General features: G+C 38.6%; 2 protein-coding genes across 6 annotated transcripts; both read right to left on the bottom strand.

Moving 5' to 3' along the window:
- Window positions 1-28: 28 nt before the first annotated feature.
- On the bottom strand, window positions 29-6,329 carry LOC307029045 (caspase-8-like). Of its 4 annotated transcripts, none has more exons than XM_079664617.1 (7): window positions 6,227-6,329; window positions 3,908-3,981; window positions 3,705-3,753; window positions 3,387-3,409; window positions 3,006-3,117; window positions 2,402-2,900; window positions 29-1,775 (listed from the first exon to the last, which is right to left on the bottom strand). In XM_079664617.1, the coding sequence occupies exons 4-7, from the start codon at window positions 3,393-3,395 to the stop codon at window positions 1,541-1,543; spliced, it is 855 nt and encodes a 284-aa protein (XP_079520743.1). In that variant the 5' UTR covers window positions 3,396-3,409; window positions 3,705-3,753; window positions 3,908-3,981; window positions 6,227-6,329; the 3' UTR covers window positions 29-1,540. The 4 variants fall into 4 exon arrangements, with proteins under 4 accessions (XP_079520743.1, XP_079520741.1, XP_079520742.1 ...); XM_079664615.1 differs by lacking the exon at window positions 6,227-6,329 and adding an exon at window positions 6,039-6,206; XM_079664616.1 differs by lacking the exon at window positions 6,227-6,329 and adding an exon at window positions 5,495-5,825.
- A 4,780-nt stretch (window positions 6,330-11,109) lies between these two features.
- LOC307030435 (protein FAM237A-like) lies at window positions 11,110-17,690 on the bottom strand. 2 transcript variants are annotated; one of them, XM_079666857.1, is made up of 4 exons: window positions 17,331-17,690; window positions 16,397-16,526; window positions 15,647-16,019; window positions 11,110-12,078 (listed from the first exon to the last, which is right to left on the bottom strand). In XM_079666857.1, exons 3-4 carry the CDS (start codon window positions 16,017-16,019, stop codon window positions 11,954-11,956), a joined length of 498 nt encoding a protein of 165 aa, XP_079522983.1. In that variant the 5' UTR covers window positions 16,397-16,526; window positions 17,331-17,690; the 3' UTR covers window positions 11,110-11,953. The 2 variants fall into 2 exon arrangements, with proteins under 2 accessions (XP_079522983.1, XP_079522984.1); XM_079666858.1 differs by lacking the exon at window positions 17,331-17,690 and having other exon boundaries at window positions 16,397-16,557.
- Window positions 17,691-20,350: the final 2,660 nt, after the last annotated feature.

Genomic DNA, 20,350 nt, shown 5'->3' with positions numbered 1-20,350 from the left:
GCTTTTATTGGCTCAGTCAGAGACGTCACCGGTGTGACGCAGTTGCCCATATTTTGACATCACTTCGGGTCTAAAGTGCTTTGACCCCAGAAACAGACAGGTATTTAAGTTATCAAACAATGACTTCCCTGTCATAAAGTAAAGTTCTACCAAAATCACTTCACACACATTATAACACTTCCCCTACTGGTTATGCTAATTATATTAAGAGATTCCTTTGAAGGAATAATTGCTTTTGCACAAAATAGGATTAGCAGAAGATTGCATTTTCTTACTTTTGGTAAATTCCATAAAAATTCCATAAACATGACAGAAAAACAAAAAAGGCTAGCACGGCAGCTCCCCAGGGGGATGTGACCTTGGGTATATCATGACCTTTTTCTACATTTTTCGAATATTTTTTAACATTAATAATATAAGTGAATTGGAGAAATATAGAAAGCATAGCCTACTTTCTTCCGATTTCCTTTCAAATACCTTAAGCAACAGAAACCATTCAAATGTCAAAACGTATATGAATATTTATTCTGGTGTCGCTGTTTTCTTCATTCAGTATGTATTCTTGAACCCTCCCAGTATTACTGTTTAGTTTACAGTTTGTATAACAAATAAAATATATTTCAGCTCTTAGCTTCTCAAGATAATACATCTCAGATTTCAATTTTGACAGTTTTTTATTTCAACTTCCAGGTTCAACAGCAGTGCAGAGCAACGCATATGGGACAAATGTTTAAATACATTTTTGAGCAGGGCTGCAGATAACACTTTTCCTAAATGTTGTAATAATAAAGTAGAACATATTGTATATGAAGTATTTTAACATTATGAGAAATGCCCATCACAACTTCTTAGAGTTTGAGAAAACAAACACACAAAATAAGTATATGGTACCTTTGTTTGATTTGCTGGAAATTAATCAGTTTATCAGACAGAAACATCATGTGTTGGTTTAGTTCAGTGCATATGAACAGTGAGAATGAACAGGAATTATTATATTACAATGCATTTTCTCATTGGTAAATCTCTGTTAGAACACCACAAGATGTCCTGTACTTCTGATGATTGATTGATAACTGCTCTTATGTCAAAAGTAAAATCAAGCATATATAAAGTTACATTTGGGAGATCATCTTGTGTATGGGGATTGTACCAAGAATATCTGACTTTTAATGCCTTTTAATAATCCTGGAACATTTCAATTAACATTTAAAGAGCTGGATGTTGCATAGATTGCTGGTTGTAAGTGCATGATTAGCACAAACTCAAATGTATTGATGTTGTACACTATATATATTATGTAAACATGTGCAGCTTTAAATCGAGAAAGGGAATTTAACTTTTGTGTATACTGTATGTATCATACCAGGTGTATTTATACAAAAATAGTTCAAAATGTATCTATTTCCTCAGCTGTAATCCTCTCCTCTTCAAAACTACATTTCATATTCTATATTATCAAAAGGAGCTGTCTCAGGTGTGGTTGTGAAAACACTGTTAAAAGCCCTTGTAGGTACTGCTTTATAACAATAAATCCAGCAGATTAAAAAGGTGAATAGTCGATGTAAAACCCTTGTGTCTCAGTCAGATCATCTGACAGCAGATTGTTGTTGTCATGGTCACAGGCTGAGAGGACGGGAGGACGGGCCTTCGGGATCGGAAAGACGATATTCTTCCTGAGCATGGAAACTAGTTGAGGCATCTGCTTGCTTGTACCATTGGACTTCTTGCTAACATCTGCATTCACTTTGGTCATGATAGACCCAAGGTCACATCCCCTGGGGAGAAAAACAAAATAAACTTTAAGATAGTGGACTTAAAAACTACACATCACTTTGAATTTGTTTTGCTTTTTATTTCAAAACAATCATATATTACAGTAGTAACCAAGATAAAGAGTGGAAGAAGATTTCAACCTATTGATTCAAGTCAATGTTAATAACGCTCAATAAAAATACTGCATTACAAGTAATAGTGTTGTATTCAAAACTGTCATATTTAAGCATTAACCACTAAAAGTACTCAAAGTATCGAAAGTACATTAACTGATTATGCTGAATAGCATACATCAGTATATATAAGTTATGTATTAATATGTAAGCGCTACATTAATTGTGTAGTTAGTCTAGCTGGAGCTAATTTGAACTAGTTTACATACTGTCTGGTAGTCAAATGTATGTTTTGAATTTAAAAGTGTTAACTGGATGAAAGTACTCCCTACTGAATTGTATCGGGTTAGTAAAGAGGCCTGTATATAAAGTCGCAAACAAGGAAAAAAATACACAACTATTCCGGACATAAACAAATGTCCTTGAATACAGTCTTTGGGTTAATGAACTTCCAAGTACTGAACATATTCCCATTATACAAAAAAAAAACATAATAGATATTTTGTTCTACTCACATTGGCACCATCTTGACGAGGTTTTGGCACAATGACTGAATATACCACGTGCCACTTATCATGTCTCTGAAAGAGACAAAAGAAGCAACGGTGGACATTCCCAGCAGGATATCTGCATCTGCTGGGATGGTGTCACTGGCTTTATAAGCATCGCTGAAAATATAACTTTCTGCAGGACCGTCAGCCTCAATGTAAACAGCCTTTTGCTCACTGGTGCCCTGGCAGGCCTGGATGAAGAAGAGCTTGGGTTTCCCTGCCAAAGAGGGGCAATGGGATCCATTGACACTTTCCATCAGTTTCTTGATCAAGACAGGTTGACCGTCCACACCGTGAACACTCCCCTCCTTGCCGTGGCTGAGGATGCAGCAAACCAGACAATCCATCTGATTGTGGTCCCTTCCGCCGAGCTCCAGCATCACGGACAGAATCTCATTCCCTTTAAGGTCCTTCTCCAACACCGTCTCAAAGCCGAGCCATTCAAACACTTTCAACAGACACTCTGGAAGAAACACAGACAGATGCAAATACAAACATATATACAAACAGACTCAAGTTTGCACCAGTTCCTTTTGAAATTTCAAAAACAAGATAAACACAAGATTACCTGCATCCAAATTGGTGCCCTCCCGTGTCTTGAGACCTGGAGCAAATTTGTAGTTGTTCACAATCAAGCAGATTCCTCTTTTTGCTGCAGTCATGGGATATTTTCCCAAAACCTACAGAGGTAAATACTCAACTTAGGATAGGATATGACCATGGATCAATGGGGAAGTGCATGTCAAAAAAGGTCTATAGCAGGAAATGTACATTTTAGGTTACAGTTTGTTCATTTATAAACAGTCCTGAATACACAATCAATTACGGTAAATGTTTTTGCTTTCCGGATATTGTAGGTAGACTGTGTGAGCGAAAACATAAAAGACCATCAAAGTCACAGAGAAATTAAACAATGATATCGTCATATCTTTTAATGGCATGTTCTCACCTCATTCATTGAAGAGAATATTTCTGAAGAATAGAAAAAGATCATTAGTATTAAAATTGTCACCAAAATGGTAAAAAAACTAAACAATATACAGCCTTTTACAGTTAATTGTATAACTTAATATATCGTAATTAAGGATAACAAGGAAAAATCATTTAACAAAACGTAATATGACATAAAGACAAATACATTTACACCCACTCTTGCATTGCTGAAATACAAGCAAAGCGTATACTGGTTTATTTATTTATTTAACTATTTTCAACAAAGATAAACCATAACATGGTGATCCAAAATTATCTTTAAAAAGTATTTTACCTGCTAGTTGACATGAGGCAGTCTTCTGAAAATATAAAGATTGAGAGACCTGAAACAAACACAGAAAAAAACTAACATTACAGCAAAAATCTGATGAATTAATTCCCTCTGCCTTAGTGTTCGACAATTCAGAGATGTGGCAATAATAGCATAAGGAATCTGTCACTGAAACTCAGAGCGTTTCAAAATATCACAGAACGTACCTGCTTTTCATAACGTGGGTAGGACACTGATCTTTGCAGACCTGGATCTTCAGCTGCAGGGCTGATGTTAGTTTCTGTAGTTGAAAAATACACACATAAACCAATGGAATCGTGATTTGCACGAAGACATGCTACTAATATTTCCTTTTATAGTAAATATAAAAACATCCTTTTAAAATCTTTTTTTTTTTTTTTTTAAAACAGTTGTCTACCTTTTAATTCTTTTTCCATTGAATTATCACCTCAACCAGGGCCGGCCCTGAGCAATTTGCTGCAAAAACTAAAGAGGGGCTTCCATATACGGCAGAGCAGGTGTTGTATCTGCCGGATTTGGAAGCCCTTCTTTAGTTTTTCACCTGCTGGGCCCAGAGTAAAATGCTTTTGTGAGCACAAACTAGAGGGGAACAGCCAACACCAGTGTGATTTTGGTGACGTTGTGACTGTCCTGGACAAAGATATAGGGGGAGTTCCAAATCCGCCAGCCACAAGATAAGATCAATAATACACTTTATAAGATCAATAACACACTTTATTTTAGGGGCATTTTCAAAACATTCAATGTCACTTTAAAATAAAATAAAAAATATGAGTGGCATTACAATACGAAAATGTGTTGAGTAGGAAACCACAGAGGAAAATTACATTCAAAGGAGCAATTCAAGCGAGTCGAGCCAGTTTGAACAAATTATCTTTAGGCCTGATTGAAAATAACACAGTGTCTGACATTATCATATATGTTATATCATTACTGTTATATCATTGCTTACTATTCGTGGTTATCCAGTATCAGACACTTAAATAATAGAGAAAGTTTTAAGAAATAGGACTATACTGACAAATGACATCTTATCCTTTCATTGTCTGTAGTTCTGTAGGGAGGAGGAACATGCTCATCATCCTTCTGGACCTGTCTGCTGCATTCGACACGGTGAATCATCAGATCCTCCTTCGCACTCTCCAAGAACTTGGAGTTTCAGGCACTGCACTTTCCCTCCTCACCTCATACCTCAAAGACCGCACCTACAGGGTAATTTGGAGAGGGTCCAAGTCCGACCCTTGTCAATTAACTACAGGGGTCCCTCAGGGCTCTGTTCTTGGTCCCCTCCTCTTCTCCTTGTACACAAACTCGCTCGGATCTGTCATTAGCCTGCATGGTTTTTCATACCACTGCTACGCTGATGACACCCAATTAATTCTGTCCTTTCCCCACTCAGAGACCCAGGTCGTCGCACGCATCTCTGCTTGTCTAGCTGACATCTCTCAGTGGATGTCTGCTCATCACCTCAAGGTCAACCAAGACTGAACTGCTTTTCCTTCCGGGAAAAGATTGTCCCACTCTTGACCTAACAATCAACATCGGCACCTCTGTTGTTTCCCCCACTCAGACTACAAGGAATCTGGGTGTGATCATAGATAACAAACTGTCCTTCACCGCAAACATCGCTGCTACAACCCGCTGCTGCAGATTCACTCTTTACAACATCAGGAGGATACGTCCCCAGCTGACCCAGAAAGCCACGCAGGTTCTGGTCCAGGCTCTCGTCATCTCACGCCTAGACTACTGCAACTCCCTCCTGGCTGATCTACCTGCATGTGCCATCCGACCTCTTTAGCTCATCCAGAATGCAGCTGCTCGTCTGGTCTTCAACCTTCCAAAATGTTTCCACACCACGCCGCTCCTCCGCTCCCTTCACTGGCTTCTGGTAACTGCTAGAATCCACTTTAAGACAATGGTACTTGCATACCATGCTGCGAATGGATCTGGCCCTTCCTACATCCAGGACATGGTTAAACTGTACACCCCAGCACGTGCACTCCGCTCTGCATCGGCCAAACAGCTCGCTGCACCCACACTGCGAGAGGGACCCAAGTTGCCATCAGCAAAAACACGTGGGTTTGCTATCCTGGCTCCAAAATGGTGGAATGAGCTCCCCATTGAAATCAGGACAGCAGATAGCTTACACATCTTCCGGCGCAGACTGAAAACTCATCTCTTTCGACTCCACTTCAACTATTGATTAGCAAACAAACAACCTTGCTATCGTCTAAAAGTAAGCCAGCAACACTCTGTTCCATCAACGTTAACTATTCAATTGGCTTTTGATTAATGATCACATTTAAGTTACTGTACCTTTTTCCCGTTTCTCCTCTTCCTCTTTTATTTTATTTCTTCCCTGGGCATCAGATAGCTTTATTGGTTTCGACATGGTGATGATAGCTAACCATCGTTAGCAGGTAGATAGCGTCTTTTTTTTTTGTCACGGCAAGTCAAGTGTAAGCTCAGAAAATCGCCCTGCCCCCAGGGGCACTTCAACTTACCTGACTAGGCGGGGGGGAGCGCCATAGTTTATGGGCGCTGTAAGCAATGTAGGCGTAGTTCTGTTAAGATAAGATAATAAGATATACTTTATCGATCCTAGGTTGGTAAAATTGTTTTGTTATGAAATATTTTTAATAGTGTTTTTTTTTTATTACTTTCCCCATATTTTCGGCGCCCCACATGGATGGATGCGCCCTTAGCAGAGTACCGCAGTGACGCGTCCAAAAACCCGGAAGTAAGTTAGTATGTTTAGCACTTCCGGTACCTTCCTCAAAAAGCAATGCATTTTTTCCATAGGGTTTTGGAAAATAGCTCGAAATAAGGTCTGTGGTTGACACAAATTTAAGAGATAAATCACGTTTTGTTCTACGACATTAAATACATCAGCAGTGACCCCACTGGTGATTTTTGAAGAGTTTACGTGTCTGAAAAACGATGGTTGTTACCGGGTGGCTGAATAGGACTACAGAAATTGTCGAGGCCGTTGTACGTCATTACGCCGAACACGTTAACACTCCTGCTAAGTTTGTTTTCCCCTGTGTTCCGCTTGAAACCAAGTACATGCCTATCTTTAGTATCTGTATATCTATATCTGACCATTAGAATCTGTATTTTTGAAATTGTCGTTTTTAACACCCTAGTTTTACAAATTATAGAATAATTAATTACCAGTGTTTTCCAATTTTACTCTGCAGTTCGTTTCGTTAGCTCACGTTAGCTAAAGCTAGCGCTACTAGTTAGCTACGCAATGGTTTGTTGCTTTGCTCCGGGTTGCAGCCACAGGTCTTCGCATGAAACGTGCTTGTTCTATCGTTTCCCGGCCAATGTTTTCCAAAGGAGAGTCTGGATTCGTGTCATGAGGTAAGCTGACGTTACATTTTTGTCCATGTCACGGTGAAATGTAAATGATGGGTAGTGACTGTATCGCCGTTTTAGAGATGGCGCTGCTGAAAAGACCGCAACATAAGTAAAGATAATGAATAAATCCTATTAAAACCTGTGTGGCTTATATGATAAGTCTAATTAGTACAAGCAGCATAACGTTTCACCATGTAACTAAAGATTGTAGTCAGGGAAATCATTTTGACATATTGATCTAATAACAAATCACCTCTGGCTGGCAGAGAACTCTGCTCCATAGCTTCTCTTGGACGTAAAATCACATGTACATTTTACATTTATATTCAATTTAATATCCCATCCCTCACATACTTTTGTATATATAATAACTTATATTTTGTTTTTCTTGTTATGCTGCTGCAACACAAACATTTCCCAAATTGGGATCAATACAGTAATATCTTATCTTAATTAATTAAGAAATATAACTATTATAATTACTGTAGCAGCTGACACCTATTTTCAATATGGATTCATCTACCATTTATTTATTTTGTTCAATTTTGATCTATAAAAATGTCAAAATAGTGAAAATGTTCAAGAGACTTATCAAAGTGCAAGGTTATATCTTTAGATGTTTTGTTTTAGCCTATGTACTGTATGTCTTAATGCTCTTATATGTGACGGGGTGACTTCCATGAAACAAATATTTTATATCTTCCCAACAGACGAGCTGACAGGAAACCTAACACTCTAACAACCACAACATTGCAACATCCTCCACTGAATGCATACGTTTAGCTGCATTTGGCTTCTTCCACTGACAGGGGGTGTCAGTACAGCTGAAAAGGCAAAGATGGCTCATGCAGCCGCATGACTGCATTTCCATTCTCCACATGGGCATTCACATTTTGTGGAGAGAATTCCCTCTTCTCCTGTAGATGCCTGTGGTGGTGGGATTGTTTTATTATTTAAAATATATTTACATTTGTAATGCCTTCCCAATTATCCCTTTAATTGTTTATAGCCTACTGTATGTTTATTTCATGGATATTTCTGTGTTTTCTGGTGTGTAATATTTGTAATCTTGGGGCCTCTTCTCTTTAACGTTTAACTACTACCACTGGCTCAGATAATGAAGAACAACAAAATAAGTTACCATAGCTATGCGGATGACACACAAATTTACGTAACCATTTCAGCAGGAGACTATGCTCCAATTCAAACACTGAGTAAGTGCATTGAACAAATCAATGACTGGATGTGTCAGAACTTTCTCCAATTAAACAAAGATAAAACTGAGGAAATGGTTTTTGGAGCCAATGCAGGACGTTTAAAAGTTAGCGCTGAGCTTCAGTCTGCAATGTTCAAAACAACAGATAAAGCCACAAATCTAGGTGTAGTCATGGACTCTGACCTGAGTCTCAACAGTCACATTAAAACAGTTACTAAATCAGTTTACTATCACCTAAAGAACATATCTAGGATTAAAAGACTGATGTCACAGCAGGATTTGGAAAAACTTGTCCATGCTTTTATCTTCAGTAGACTGGACTACTGCAATGGTGTCTTCACAGGTCTCACTAAAACATGTATTAGAAAGCTGCAGCTGATTCAGAACGCTGCTGCTCGAGTCCTCACTAACACTAAGAAAGTGGATCACATCACTCCAGTTCTGAAGTCTTTACACTGGCTTCCTGTGTGTCAAAGAATAGATTTCGAAATACTGCTGCTGGTTTATAAAGCACTGAATGGTTTAGGCCCAAAATACATTTCTGACCTCCTGCTAAATTATGAACCATCCAGATCTCTCAGGTCTTCAGGGACTGGTCAGCTTTCTGTCCCCAGAGTCAGAACTAAACATGGAGAAGCAGCGTTTAGTTATTATGCTCCAAATATCTGGAACAAACTCCCAGAAACCTGCAGGTCCGCTGCAACTCTTACTAATTTTAAATCCAGGTTGAAGACTTTTCTTTTTGTCGCTGCTTTTCATTGAACTATTCATATCTTAGACTGCACTGTAACTTTTATCCATGTATTTTTTCTTTTAATGTTTATTTGATTAGCTTTTCTTTTTAGTGACTGACTTTAAATGCCGTTTTCTTAATGTCTTTCATTTTTTGTAAAGCACTTTGAATTGCCTTGTGTTGAAAAGTGCTATATAAATAAACTTGCCTTGCCTAATAAAGATTTCATGTGACACATAAAATGGATTTGTTGATGGGAATGTATGTGAATAAATTAACTCTAGGTTAACGGTACTCTTGCTATCACTACTCACAGACACTATAAACCTTGTCCCTCATGCTAGCCCTGACAACACCGGTAAGCACACCTTCATCTTGGCTGCACTGTTTTACGTGTCAATTATTGCCACAATAAAAGGCCACTCTGAAACGTGCAGTTTTGCTTTATTGGGGGGGTCTGGGGGGGTCCGAAAACCAGTCAGGTTTAACCCTAACCCTAACATGTCACCCACTGACACATTAAAATCTTTTTTAGGGTTTAACCAGTCAGGTTTAACCCTAACCCTAACATGTCACCCACTGACACATTAAAAAATGTTTTAGGGTTTAACCCTAACCCTAACCCTAACATGTCAGTGGGTGACATGTTAGGGTTAGGGTTAGACCCCCCCAATAAAGCAAAACTGCACGTTTCAGAGTGGCCTTTTATTGTGGCCAGCCTAAGGCACACCTGTGCAATAATCATGCTGTCTAAAAAGCATCTTGATATGCCACACCTGTGAGGTGGGATGGACTATGTCTGCAAAGGAGAAGTGCTCACTATCACAGATTTTTTCAGATTTGTGAACAATATTTGAGAGAAATGGTTATTTTGTGTATATAGAAAATGTTTTAGATCTTTGAGTTCATCTCATGAAAAATGGGAGCAAAAACAAAAGTGTTGCATTTATATTTTTGTTCAGTGTAGTTCATACTGGGTAGTTTATTTAGTTTAAATATCCGCTGATTTTACAGACGTTCCCAATGTTAGTCAATGGGAAAAAGGCCTTATATCTGAACAACAAAGATGATACAAATGTTTGTGTCAGTAAATGTGTGGCAGGGGTGTGTGTGAAAACAATGGGGACAGAGCTGCTGTCAGACGATCAGCTGTGCGGCGTCATCACAAACGGACGTCGCTTCACGTGACGCTCCGGAGGAAAGGACGTCCCATTGCTCTTAAAACTAATTTCCCTGCTTCTCGTGGTTTCCTTGCGTCCCTCCATGCTTCCCTGGTGGGAGGGACTAGATGCAGGGAAACAACGCAAGTGAGGGAAGCAGGGATTTAATTTAACCGACCTGAGACAGGGCCAAAGTCTTTCTGGGCCCAGTGACGTCACGGACTGATATGGAAATTGTAGTACCGCCGTTTGGACACAACGAATGTTTTCATCAGAGTCCGGCACACATGGGGGCTTGGTCTGGCCGTGCAGTTTCTCGCTAAACAAGTAAAGAGAAGGAGGAAGTTGAAATCGAAAGTGAAAGAGAGATGTTTCTATTGGGTCAGGGACGTCACCTGTGTCACGCAGTTGCCCATATTTTGGTGCTTTGACCCCAGAAACAGACAAGGTATTTAAGTTATCAAACAAGCAATCAATGACTTCCCTGTCATAAAGTAAAGTTTACCAAAATCACTTCACACATATTCTAACAATCCCCCTACTGGTTATACTAATTATATTAAGAGATTCCTTTGAAGTAATAATTGCTTTTGCACAAAATAGGATTTTATTTTCTTACTGATGGGATTTCCATTGTTACAACCCGCCAATTGGTTCTGATGTGCTATATCTATCTATGCATAAGCTACATGTATTCAAGATATTATGTATTTAATCCAAGTCAGCTATAGTAGGACAATGACCTGTCAAGTTATCTATTTAACATTTGTATAAGTGTATCTCTGTATTAATGTCATTGTCTGATGAGGAGCTTGTCAGTAGAAACATCACTTTGTGGTAATGGTGTCGTAAGATACCATTATCAACGGCAAGTGCCAGATGTACAACTTGTTGCCACATTCATTTATTACACCTAAAATAGACAGTCATAAGAATTGCACATCATACATAAAGACATTTATTTTCTATGGGACATATAATATATCATAGCAAAAACAAAACATCAAATATAGTCCAAATATATGATCACCATTTTGAATGTAAGGTGTGTTAAACAGCAGGTAACCATAGAGACTTTTTAAAATGGACAACAATTCCTTTTCTTAGGGCTGTGATATGAAGTGATCAATAATTTCAAGGTATCTTAAAGCTGGGATAAACTGTGCATTTCTTCCTGATTTAGGCAAAATGTCCATAATAATCTTTTAGCAAATCCTTTTAGCTTATTGTAATTCAAATGAAATCTAGTCAGTGACAGTGGACAAACTCAGGTCATTTCAGAGAGAGGCCGTTCCAAATAATTCAGACTTGGTGCACACCCTTTTTTTGAAAGTCTGATTGAGAATGTCCTGCAGAAAGGTTACTTTTCCAGCATTGGCAACAACTGCCACCGTAAAGCATCCTAAAAACAGGAAGATACACATCAAAGAAAGGTATGTTTGCGGCAGTGGGAGGCTAAACTGTTATTTAAATCTTCTCTCTATCTCTGAAACTTTAGAGGCAAAGGTCAGAGGTCTTGATTTGTGAGATAATTTGGATCACAAGAAGCTGAACGATTATTATTGATTTTTTGCAAAATGTTTCAACAATAAACTGCCTGCCAGATCTTTAACAATAATGGATTGGGTTAAGGCCTCCATCCTGTCAATTTTATTTGCTGATTCGCGCTAATAAATTATGTCTATGAAAAATTCTGTTGAGAGAAACATGTACCGTAAAGGGGAGAAGAAAATATGTATAAACCCTGAAATAATATGAATTATTTGTGGTAGTTTGGGTTTAATTTGGATTTGCTCTTCAGGGTCTTGATGTGTCTTCTTGGTCTCCATCTGAAACTGAGCCACCCCCCGGAGATCGCTCCTGAGCTGTTGAATCTAAAGAAATCTATCACACACGCACGCACGCACGCACGCACGCACAGACACACACACACACACACACACACACACACACACACACACACACACACACACACACACACACACACACACACACACACACACAGGTTGGTGATGTATTTGGTATGTTAAGTCATGAAAAAAAGGAGTAATTATACAGAGCGGCACAGTTAATTCAAATATTGGATCTTATCTTTGATGTATTCTTCTTAAACCCCACGGACCCGTATCCGGGGCCGAAATCGCGTCATTTGCAGGAAACGACGTCTAAGGAACCTTCATATTTAATATGTTTTATATCCATATAACGGAAAAAAACTCATTTAACTGATCTTTTTCCATTTAAAACAAAAAAAAACTCAAAATGCTAACACTGACCCTCTGAATTAGCCCCGAGCGAAAAATGCTAACCTATTACTGCACCTAAAATCACTCCTAGCACCCTTATTACTTATCCTAGCTGCACATCCAACACATCGTTTATGATCGTAAGGAGACACAGAATTTATTGGTACCCACCTCAACACTCAGAGATTACAAATTCGCGGAAAAAATAACAAAAACCTATATCAAAACATGTGGCGCTAGGTAGCCAAAAAACGCTAACATGGCTTACCTTGGTCTTTGTCTGGTCAAAACTGGTCTCCAATGGCATTAAAATGATAAAAACGATGGTGTAGTTAATCCACAGGTTAATCCAATGTGTCTGTGTCCCCTTTGAAATGTTCTGATAATCCATAAGCAATAAAACTGCTTTTCCGTTTCCAGATATCAGAGCAGGGATATTCCTACGCTCTTCAGAAGTTTGCATGCACGAAGACGCCAGCTTTTTTTTAACATGAGAGTCTATGGGACGATTTCCCTTCGATTCTATTGGCTCTAACGGCCAGGAAGAAATGTCACATTTCAAAATCGAGCAAGGGGGGCCAGAGATATCGAAAATCCACCCAAATGGCCCCAGAAGAGTTTTTTTTGCTAAATCTGTCTAAAAAGGTCAAATATCACTTGTTTTGCATCAATCTTGATACAGGGTACTTATTATCTGTTGTAATTTGGATTCCTAAAGCTTTTAGTCTACAAACCCATCATCCAAGGTTAGTTTTCACTATACAGTGGGGCAAAAAAGTATTTATTGCAATTGTGCAAGCTCTCCCACTTAAAAAGATGAGAGGCCTGTAATTTTCATCCTAGGTATACCTCAACTATGAGAGACAGAATGAGAAAAAGAAAAAAAATCCAGAAAATCACATTGTCTGATTTTTAAAGAATTTATTTGCAAATTATGGTGGAAAATAAGTATTTGGTCAATAACAAAAGTTCATCGCAATACTTTGTTATATACCCTTTGTTGGCAATGACAGATGTCAAACGTTTTCTGTAAGTCTTCACAAGGTTTTCACACACTGTTGCTGGTATTTTGGCCCATTCCTCCATGCAGATCTCCTCTAGAGCAGTGATGTTTTGGGGCTGTCGCTGGGCAACACGGACTTTCAACTCACTCCAAAGATTTTCTATTGGGTTGAGATCTGGAGACTGGCTAGGCCACTCCAGGACCTTGAAATGCTTCTTACGAAGCCACTCCTTCGTTGCCCGGGCGGTGTGTTTGGGATCATTGTCATGCTGAAAGACCCAGCCACGTTTCATCTTCAATGCCCTTGCTGATGGAAGGAGGTTGTCACTCAAAATCTCACGATACATGGCCCCATTCATTATTTCCTTTACACGGATCAGTCGTCCTGGTCCCTTTTCAGAAAAACAGCCCCAAAGCATGATGTTTCCACCCCCATGTTTCACAGTAGGTATGGTGTTCTTTGGATGCAACTCAGCATTCTTTCTCCTCCAAACACGTCTAGTTGAGTTTTTACCAAAAAGTTCTATTTTGGTTTCATCTGACCATATGAAATTCTCCCAATCCTCTTCTGGATCATCTACATGCTCTCTAGAAAACTTAAGACATGCCTGGACATGTACTGGCTTAAGCAGGGGGACACGTCTGGCACTGCAGGATTTGAGTCCCTGGCGGCGTAGTGTGTTACTGATGGTAGTCTTTGTTACTTTGGTCCCAGCTCTCTGCAGGTCATTGACTCTGTCTCCCCGTGTGGTTCTGGGATTTTTGCTCACCGTTCTTGTGATCATTTTGACCCCACGGGGTGAGATCTTGCGTGGAGCCCCAGATCGAGGGAGATTATCAGTGGTCTTGTATGTCTTCCATTTTCTAATAATTGCTCCCACAGTTGATTTCTTCACACCAAGCTGCTTACCTATTGCAGATTCAGTCTTCCCAGCCTGGTGCAGGTCTACAATTTTGTTTCTGGGGTCCTTTGACAGCTCTTTGGTCTTGGCCATAGTGGAGTTTGGAGTGTGACTGTTTGAGGTTGTGGACAGGTGTCCTTTACACTGATAACGAGTTCAAACAGGTGCCATTAATACAGTTAACAAGTGGAGGACAGAGGAGGCTCTTAAAGAAGAAGTTACAGGTCTGTGAGAGTCAGAAATCTTGTTTGTTTGACCAAATACTTATTTTACAGAGGAATTGACCAATTAATTCATTAAAAATCCTACAATGTGATTTGCTGGATTCTTTCCCCCGATTCTGTCTCTCAAAGTTGAAGTGTACCTAGGATGAAAATAGCAGGCCTCTCTCATCTTTTTAAGTGGGAGAACTTGCACAATTGGTGGCTGACTAAATACTTTTTTGCCCCACTGTAAGTACAACATATTTTTTGGACGGACACTATAATTTACATTTTTTTACCATGTTCAATCTGAATTTTCTTTAAAATAAAAAACATCTATATTGATTCTGACTTTTCTACATCCAACTCACAGGTTTATCATTACTTTTTAGAAAAAATATGATTAATTTAACCCTTTTAGAAGGGAAGATATGGTCATTTGTTCTGGGAATGTCACTTTCGAGCCTGAAACCTGAAAAACAGACTTGGGGCCTAACAGGTATGGATTCATATATTTAAATGAATGAATGCCCCACAAAGGATCAATAAAATTAGTCCATAGTTTTACATCATGATTAATTGTTTATTATATTTATATTTCTTATCTGACCATGTAACTACTATCTTAGTTTAATGTAGTGGATTCTTCAATGTGCAGAATTACATGTTTAAGAATTATAGACTAGATATTATTGTATCATGAAAATGAATGTATTATTGTGTAAAATCACTTCAACCTTTTAACTGGCAAATGTGGGGCTAATTGTAACTTTATACTTAGTACTTATTGGCTGTATACTGCTAGTGGCCTAATTCTTAATGATACAACATCATTTTATAGTTGAATAATATTTGATATTAATAATCTGAATCAGCATCCTAACATTTCACATAAATGAATTGCAAGTGACATACAATGAAAATACTCAAGTCAAATAAAAGGAAGCTACCCTTAAAATGATACATAAATAGCAAATGTATTTAGTTCTGTATTAGGAAGAACAAGAAAAAAGAAGAACAAGAACAAGAAAAGAAAAAGACAGACAACACTGAAATAAGTTGAGACAAATTCCCACAAAGAGGTTCAGGTGGACTTACTGTCAGAGATGAGGGAGTGTAAAGTGGGGATATGCCTCCTCCCCAGACCGTGGCTCCTGGACAGCACGCAGTCCAGGTAAAGGTCCCAGAAGACCCGGGCCAGGTCCCAGAACAGCGCCGTGTGTTTGCCGTTTTCTGACGACCTAAGGACCAGCATCATGTCCCAGAAGCCGGGTACCGTGTCAGCGATCCTCGGGGAGCGCATCTCCAGCAGCAGAGCCGAGGAGGAGTCCCAGCACTGCGGGTCGGAGCGGGGGGCCGCCAGGGGGTCTCCGTGCTCCGGCCTGTGGCCCTGCAGCGGCGGCACACAGGCACAAAGGCAGCCCAGCACGAACACTGTGGCCGCAGGTATGTTCAGAAGCACCGGGACCATCTGCAGGAAAGCAGCTGTTACTATTATCAGTAAAGCTTACCATCAATATTGATTACGCAAAATCCTCCGTTAAGCTGTTTTAGTAGCTCACTAACACACACATTTCTATCAAAACAATGTTTTTTTCAAGTTAAAACCCCATGTCATGCTATTCTTATTGCATTCTCTTTTTTTAAAGGCTCCAAAATGGCCTAGCAATTTTAAGTCAAGACTATTAATTCGCCCTAAAAATCCATACAAAATGCAGATCTGTCCTGTAATTAACCAGAGCATTTAAGGGATACCAATCTAATCTAAACCCAGAAAACTGAATATATGATCTAATATAAAAAGAAAAAGTTTAAATAAATCGCAGCAATGAAATAAAATGTACTTACCACCAAAGCTGGGCCGACTAACAAGACAGCGTTGTTTGGAGTTTGGTAAATATCTGTTGGTTCTTAGTTGACGTCAGTGCCTCCCTCCTTTGCGAGCTGTGCATGTTGGTTTCTTCTTGTCTACAACCTGCTGTTAAATATGCTTTATTTGCAGCCCATGTTTTACTTATTGATCATGTTTAAGCAAGCATCTTACAATGTTCTTTACTCTTCAAAATACATATTTAAAGCTTAGTTATTACTTATGTTTACAATAGTCTCCTTATGTTGTTGCATCATATGGGAATACATTTTAGTTTTTTGTGAGAATAATTTAGTGGGAATGCTGTTAACAGCATTCCAACTAACTGTTCTTCTACGCATGAAAAGTTTATTATTCCGCCGACTTATTTTGCCGCGCTTCTTCTCCCACATTGAACATCGCAGAAACTCCGTTCAAACATCAAAACGTTCAGCTCGGTCGGGAATCGATGGCTATTACTTTTCTCATTCATAACTTTTATAATTCCAGAGATACATCCCATAATTCATCACATTTTTAACATTTGAACTTTAACATTGCGCAGCTCGTTAAGGCAGAGTGCGTGATGTCAGAGTTAGAGTGGAGGACAGTTTGAAATTTGCCTTCATATATTTTTTTAAAACTGCCATAATTCCCAAACCCTACATTCCTGAGACATAATTTTTCATGACAAACTTAGGAAAACATCCCGTAGCTAGAAAAATGACAAATAATTAAGCAAAAAAATAATTAAACAAAATGCTTTTTGAGGGCATGAAGTGACAAAAACGTTCAACATTCCTCCATTAAAGTCCATTGTAATTTCAGGCTGATATTTCCTCACGGCAGCAGCCGCACACCTTTAGTTAAACTGCCAAAAAGGCCACATTATTAACCCGAAACTACACAAAAATTACACTTCAGATAATCAACTTCCTTGACATGCTTCACGTTTTCAAATTTCACAGATATCTGTTACGGTTCTTCCACAAAACGCTCACATGTAAGAGGTTCATCTCTCATTCAGAACAATGAAGCCTTTGAAGTCTAGGCACCTCGTTAGCTCAACTATAAACACCTGTGCAATGGAACACGATGATGTCATCACTCCAACTGACATGCTCAGAGCAGCAGACTTCAGATAGCAGTGTGCAAACAGTCCAGCCGTGAAGACATCTACAGGACAGTTTTGAGATTTCTTCAAATGCCGTTGCCATGGCAACACAATGCTCGCCTTGAAACACGGTTTTCTCATAACTTCAGTGAAAATATTCCAAACAGCCCAAAACTTCACAGGTTTGGTAACAATGCAGCCATCAACGCATCTAAGCGTATTATGAGGTGTCATCAAATGCCGTTGCCATGGCGACAGATCATTCGCCATCAAGTTAGTTCAAAAGTTTGCGGTTCAAATATTCTGCTGCTATTCCAAGCCTTTTCACTTTCTTTTCTTTTCTCATCACACATTCAAGCCCCCAGTGTTGTATGTATCATTTCAATCTAAATTATTCCCTTTTTTTCTTACACATTACATTTCAACAGTTTAGCGTCAGATTTTCAGCATAAAGCATTCCCACTAGCAATTTCTTCAGGAATTGCATTCTCTAGTTCCATTTTGTTATCTTTGACATAACGTTACATTATAAAGTTATTTTACAGTATCTTTCATCACACTTTATTGACTTTTCTATTTGTGTAGTTACATGTGTTACATTTAAGTGATTAGGATTCTGCCTGACAGGAGAAGTTGTATTTTCCATTTAGCTCAAACTCATTTTGATGCATCAGAGACAGATATGACATTTCATAGGTCCATTTGATTAAAGGATAGGTTAAGATTGTATTATTTGTATACATATTATGTTCTGAAAATAGTGAAAAAATGCCTATCACATTTCCTTAGGTCCCAAGTTGAGGTCTAGCATATTATAAAAGTCAAATAAGAAATCTAAAACCCAAAGATATTTGATGAACTAATGTATGACAAGGAATATCAGCAATCTTTGACATTAGTTAAATTAAAGCATGCAAACGTTGGATTTCTTTGATTAAAACTGTCTCACAGCACTTATTGGTTATAAGGATTCATTTGATCTCAGTTGACTTATTGATTTTCTTAATTTTATTGTTGCAGCTTATGTGACAGTATGTAAATTGAGCATGAGAAATGGTTGCAAAATCATACCTCCTGCATATTTCCGTGACGAGGTCTGACCCTATTCAACAGATGAAAGACTTGTTTGTTTGTGGCTCAAATAATGACAACTATTTTATTTCTGTGACCATGTCCACATTCAGGGCTTCAAGGTAGTATGGTATATTGTGCTTGATGTATGACCAGAATGCACGTTAAAAAGATAAAAAGCCAGGCAGGAAACATAATCAATCTGACCTCAGACACTTGGCTGGTTCCGCTTTCTGACAAAACAAGCCCCACTGTTCCAGAGTAGTGCACGAGGTACGTTTCTATGCTTTTACTGAAATGTCACATACATATCTGATCTTAAATGCAATTATTTTCACAGTAAGAGGCCAACACTAAATGCATTGGCAAGGTTCTTTCTTACTCATTCATTCTTCTGATGATGCATAGAAGCAGACTTTACAACAATTTCCGCTGCAACGCCTAAATTATAACATTTAAATGAATACCAGTTCTATATTCATATTGCAAAACAAATTGTTGTGTTAGGATGCTTCTAGAGTGGAGGAGAGACTGAAAGGTACAAATTATTATTATTATCATGAGATGAGAAATAATTGTCTAGTGAGCATGTCATATGACGGAATAACATTTCTAAGACGGTAGTTTTTTTTGTAACGCACAGATCATGCTGGTCATACAGCTCAGTGATGAATCAAGGGCATTGTATCCCATGGGGTACTTGGGGTACACTTCATTAGCGTTAATATCAGCTTTAAAGTTGTTGTATACACAAGACTCAGCTTTTTTATAAAATAAAACCTATATTTTAAAGGGAGTTTTTAAATGTGTGTACTGATGATAACCGTAGATGCTAATCTAAGCATTATATGTAACACAATCTACACCAAGGGCGTCCGAAATGGCTCTTCCTACTTGGAAAAGCCACTACCAAAAAAATCTGTTTAATTTGATTAACTAGAAGTACTTGTTGGTTTGTTCATCGCTGTCGGTCAGCAACATGTTTCAAATGTTACCAGGCCATTAAATAGCCGTTATCAGTTGTTACTACCACTCCAATGCTTTAGAAAGAGCAAACTGCACACATCGGTAGGCAAGAAGGTAAATATGGTGCAGCAGTTGCTCCGTCTGTAGAGACTAAGATGGGAACCGAAGGGTTGCCGGTTCAATTCCCTGTTGGACCCTAAATAGGTAGGCAGGACTGTTAGCTGGGGAGGTGGCAGTCCACTTGCTGGGCACTGCAGAGGTGTCCTCTTCATCAGTGCATCATGTCTATAGGTCCTGTCTGCAGATCATTCCTTTGCCATGTTAGGAACAAATAAAAGTACTGCATTGCAGTTGTATGCCTCAGCCAAGCTGCAGTTTACAGCTCTGTCAGTCCAAAATGTCATCACTTTAATAATTGTATCCTTTAAGACATTTTTGTAAATTAGTCATGTGTGTAGGAATTTTTGTTTCATGGGAAAAAACATGTATTGTGCAGTCACATTGACCTTTGACCCAAAATATATAGTCACTAAAGTGCAACACAGGCTTAAAAATGTGCACACGGGAAGCCCAGAAATATTTCCCATAAACTTGTCGTCTTCAGGATTCTATATTTTATTGTTTAACACACTAATTAATTTAATTAAGATGTAACTTGTCTTGGCACGTTGATTATATCAGCTTCACTGTGTACCTGTCTTGAATTTTTAGTCACATCAAGTCTTACATCTTTTTTAATAAAGGAGATTAAATCAGTTCAGTCATTGATGATTTTTCAAGGAAAAACACAGAGACGCTCAGA

This window comes from Notothenia rossii (assembly GCF_949606895.1).
Source record: "Notothenia rossii genome assembly, chromosome: 2".
In the NCBI taxonomy this organism is placed as follows: Eukaryota; Metazoa; Chordata; class Actinopteri; order Perciformes; family Nototheniidae; genus Notothenia; species Notothenia rossii.
The sequence above is the reverse complement of the archived record's forward strand: the minus strand, read 5'-3'. Positions and strand labels throughout refer to the sequence as shown.

Bases quoted from the DNA above. Each gene is read 5' to 3' on its own strand.
- LOC307029045 (XM_079664615.1), bottom strand. From the start codon at position 6,114: ATGTCGAAACCAATAAAGCTATCTGATGCCCAGGGAAGAAATAAAATA. The intron at 2,901-3,005 runs GTAATCTTGTGT...TGTTTCTTCCAG, and splicing joins GGGCACCAATTTGGATGCAG to AGTGTCTGTTGAAAGTGTTT. The intron at 1,776-2,401 runs GTGAGTAGAACA...TTTTCTCCCCAG, and splicing joins CTCGTCAAGATGGTGCCAAT to GGGATGTGACCTTGGGTCTA.
- LOC307030435 (XM_079666857.1), bottom strand. From the start codon at position 16,019: ATGGTCCCGGTGCTTCTGAACATACCTGCGGCCACAGTGTTCGTGCTG. The intron at 12,079-15,646 runs GTAAGTCCACCT...CGTGTGTGATAG, and splicing joins ACACTCCCTCATCTCTGACA to ATTTCTTTAGATTCAACAGC.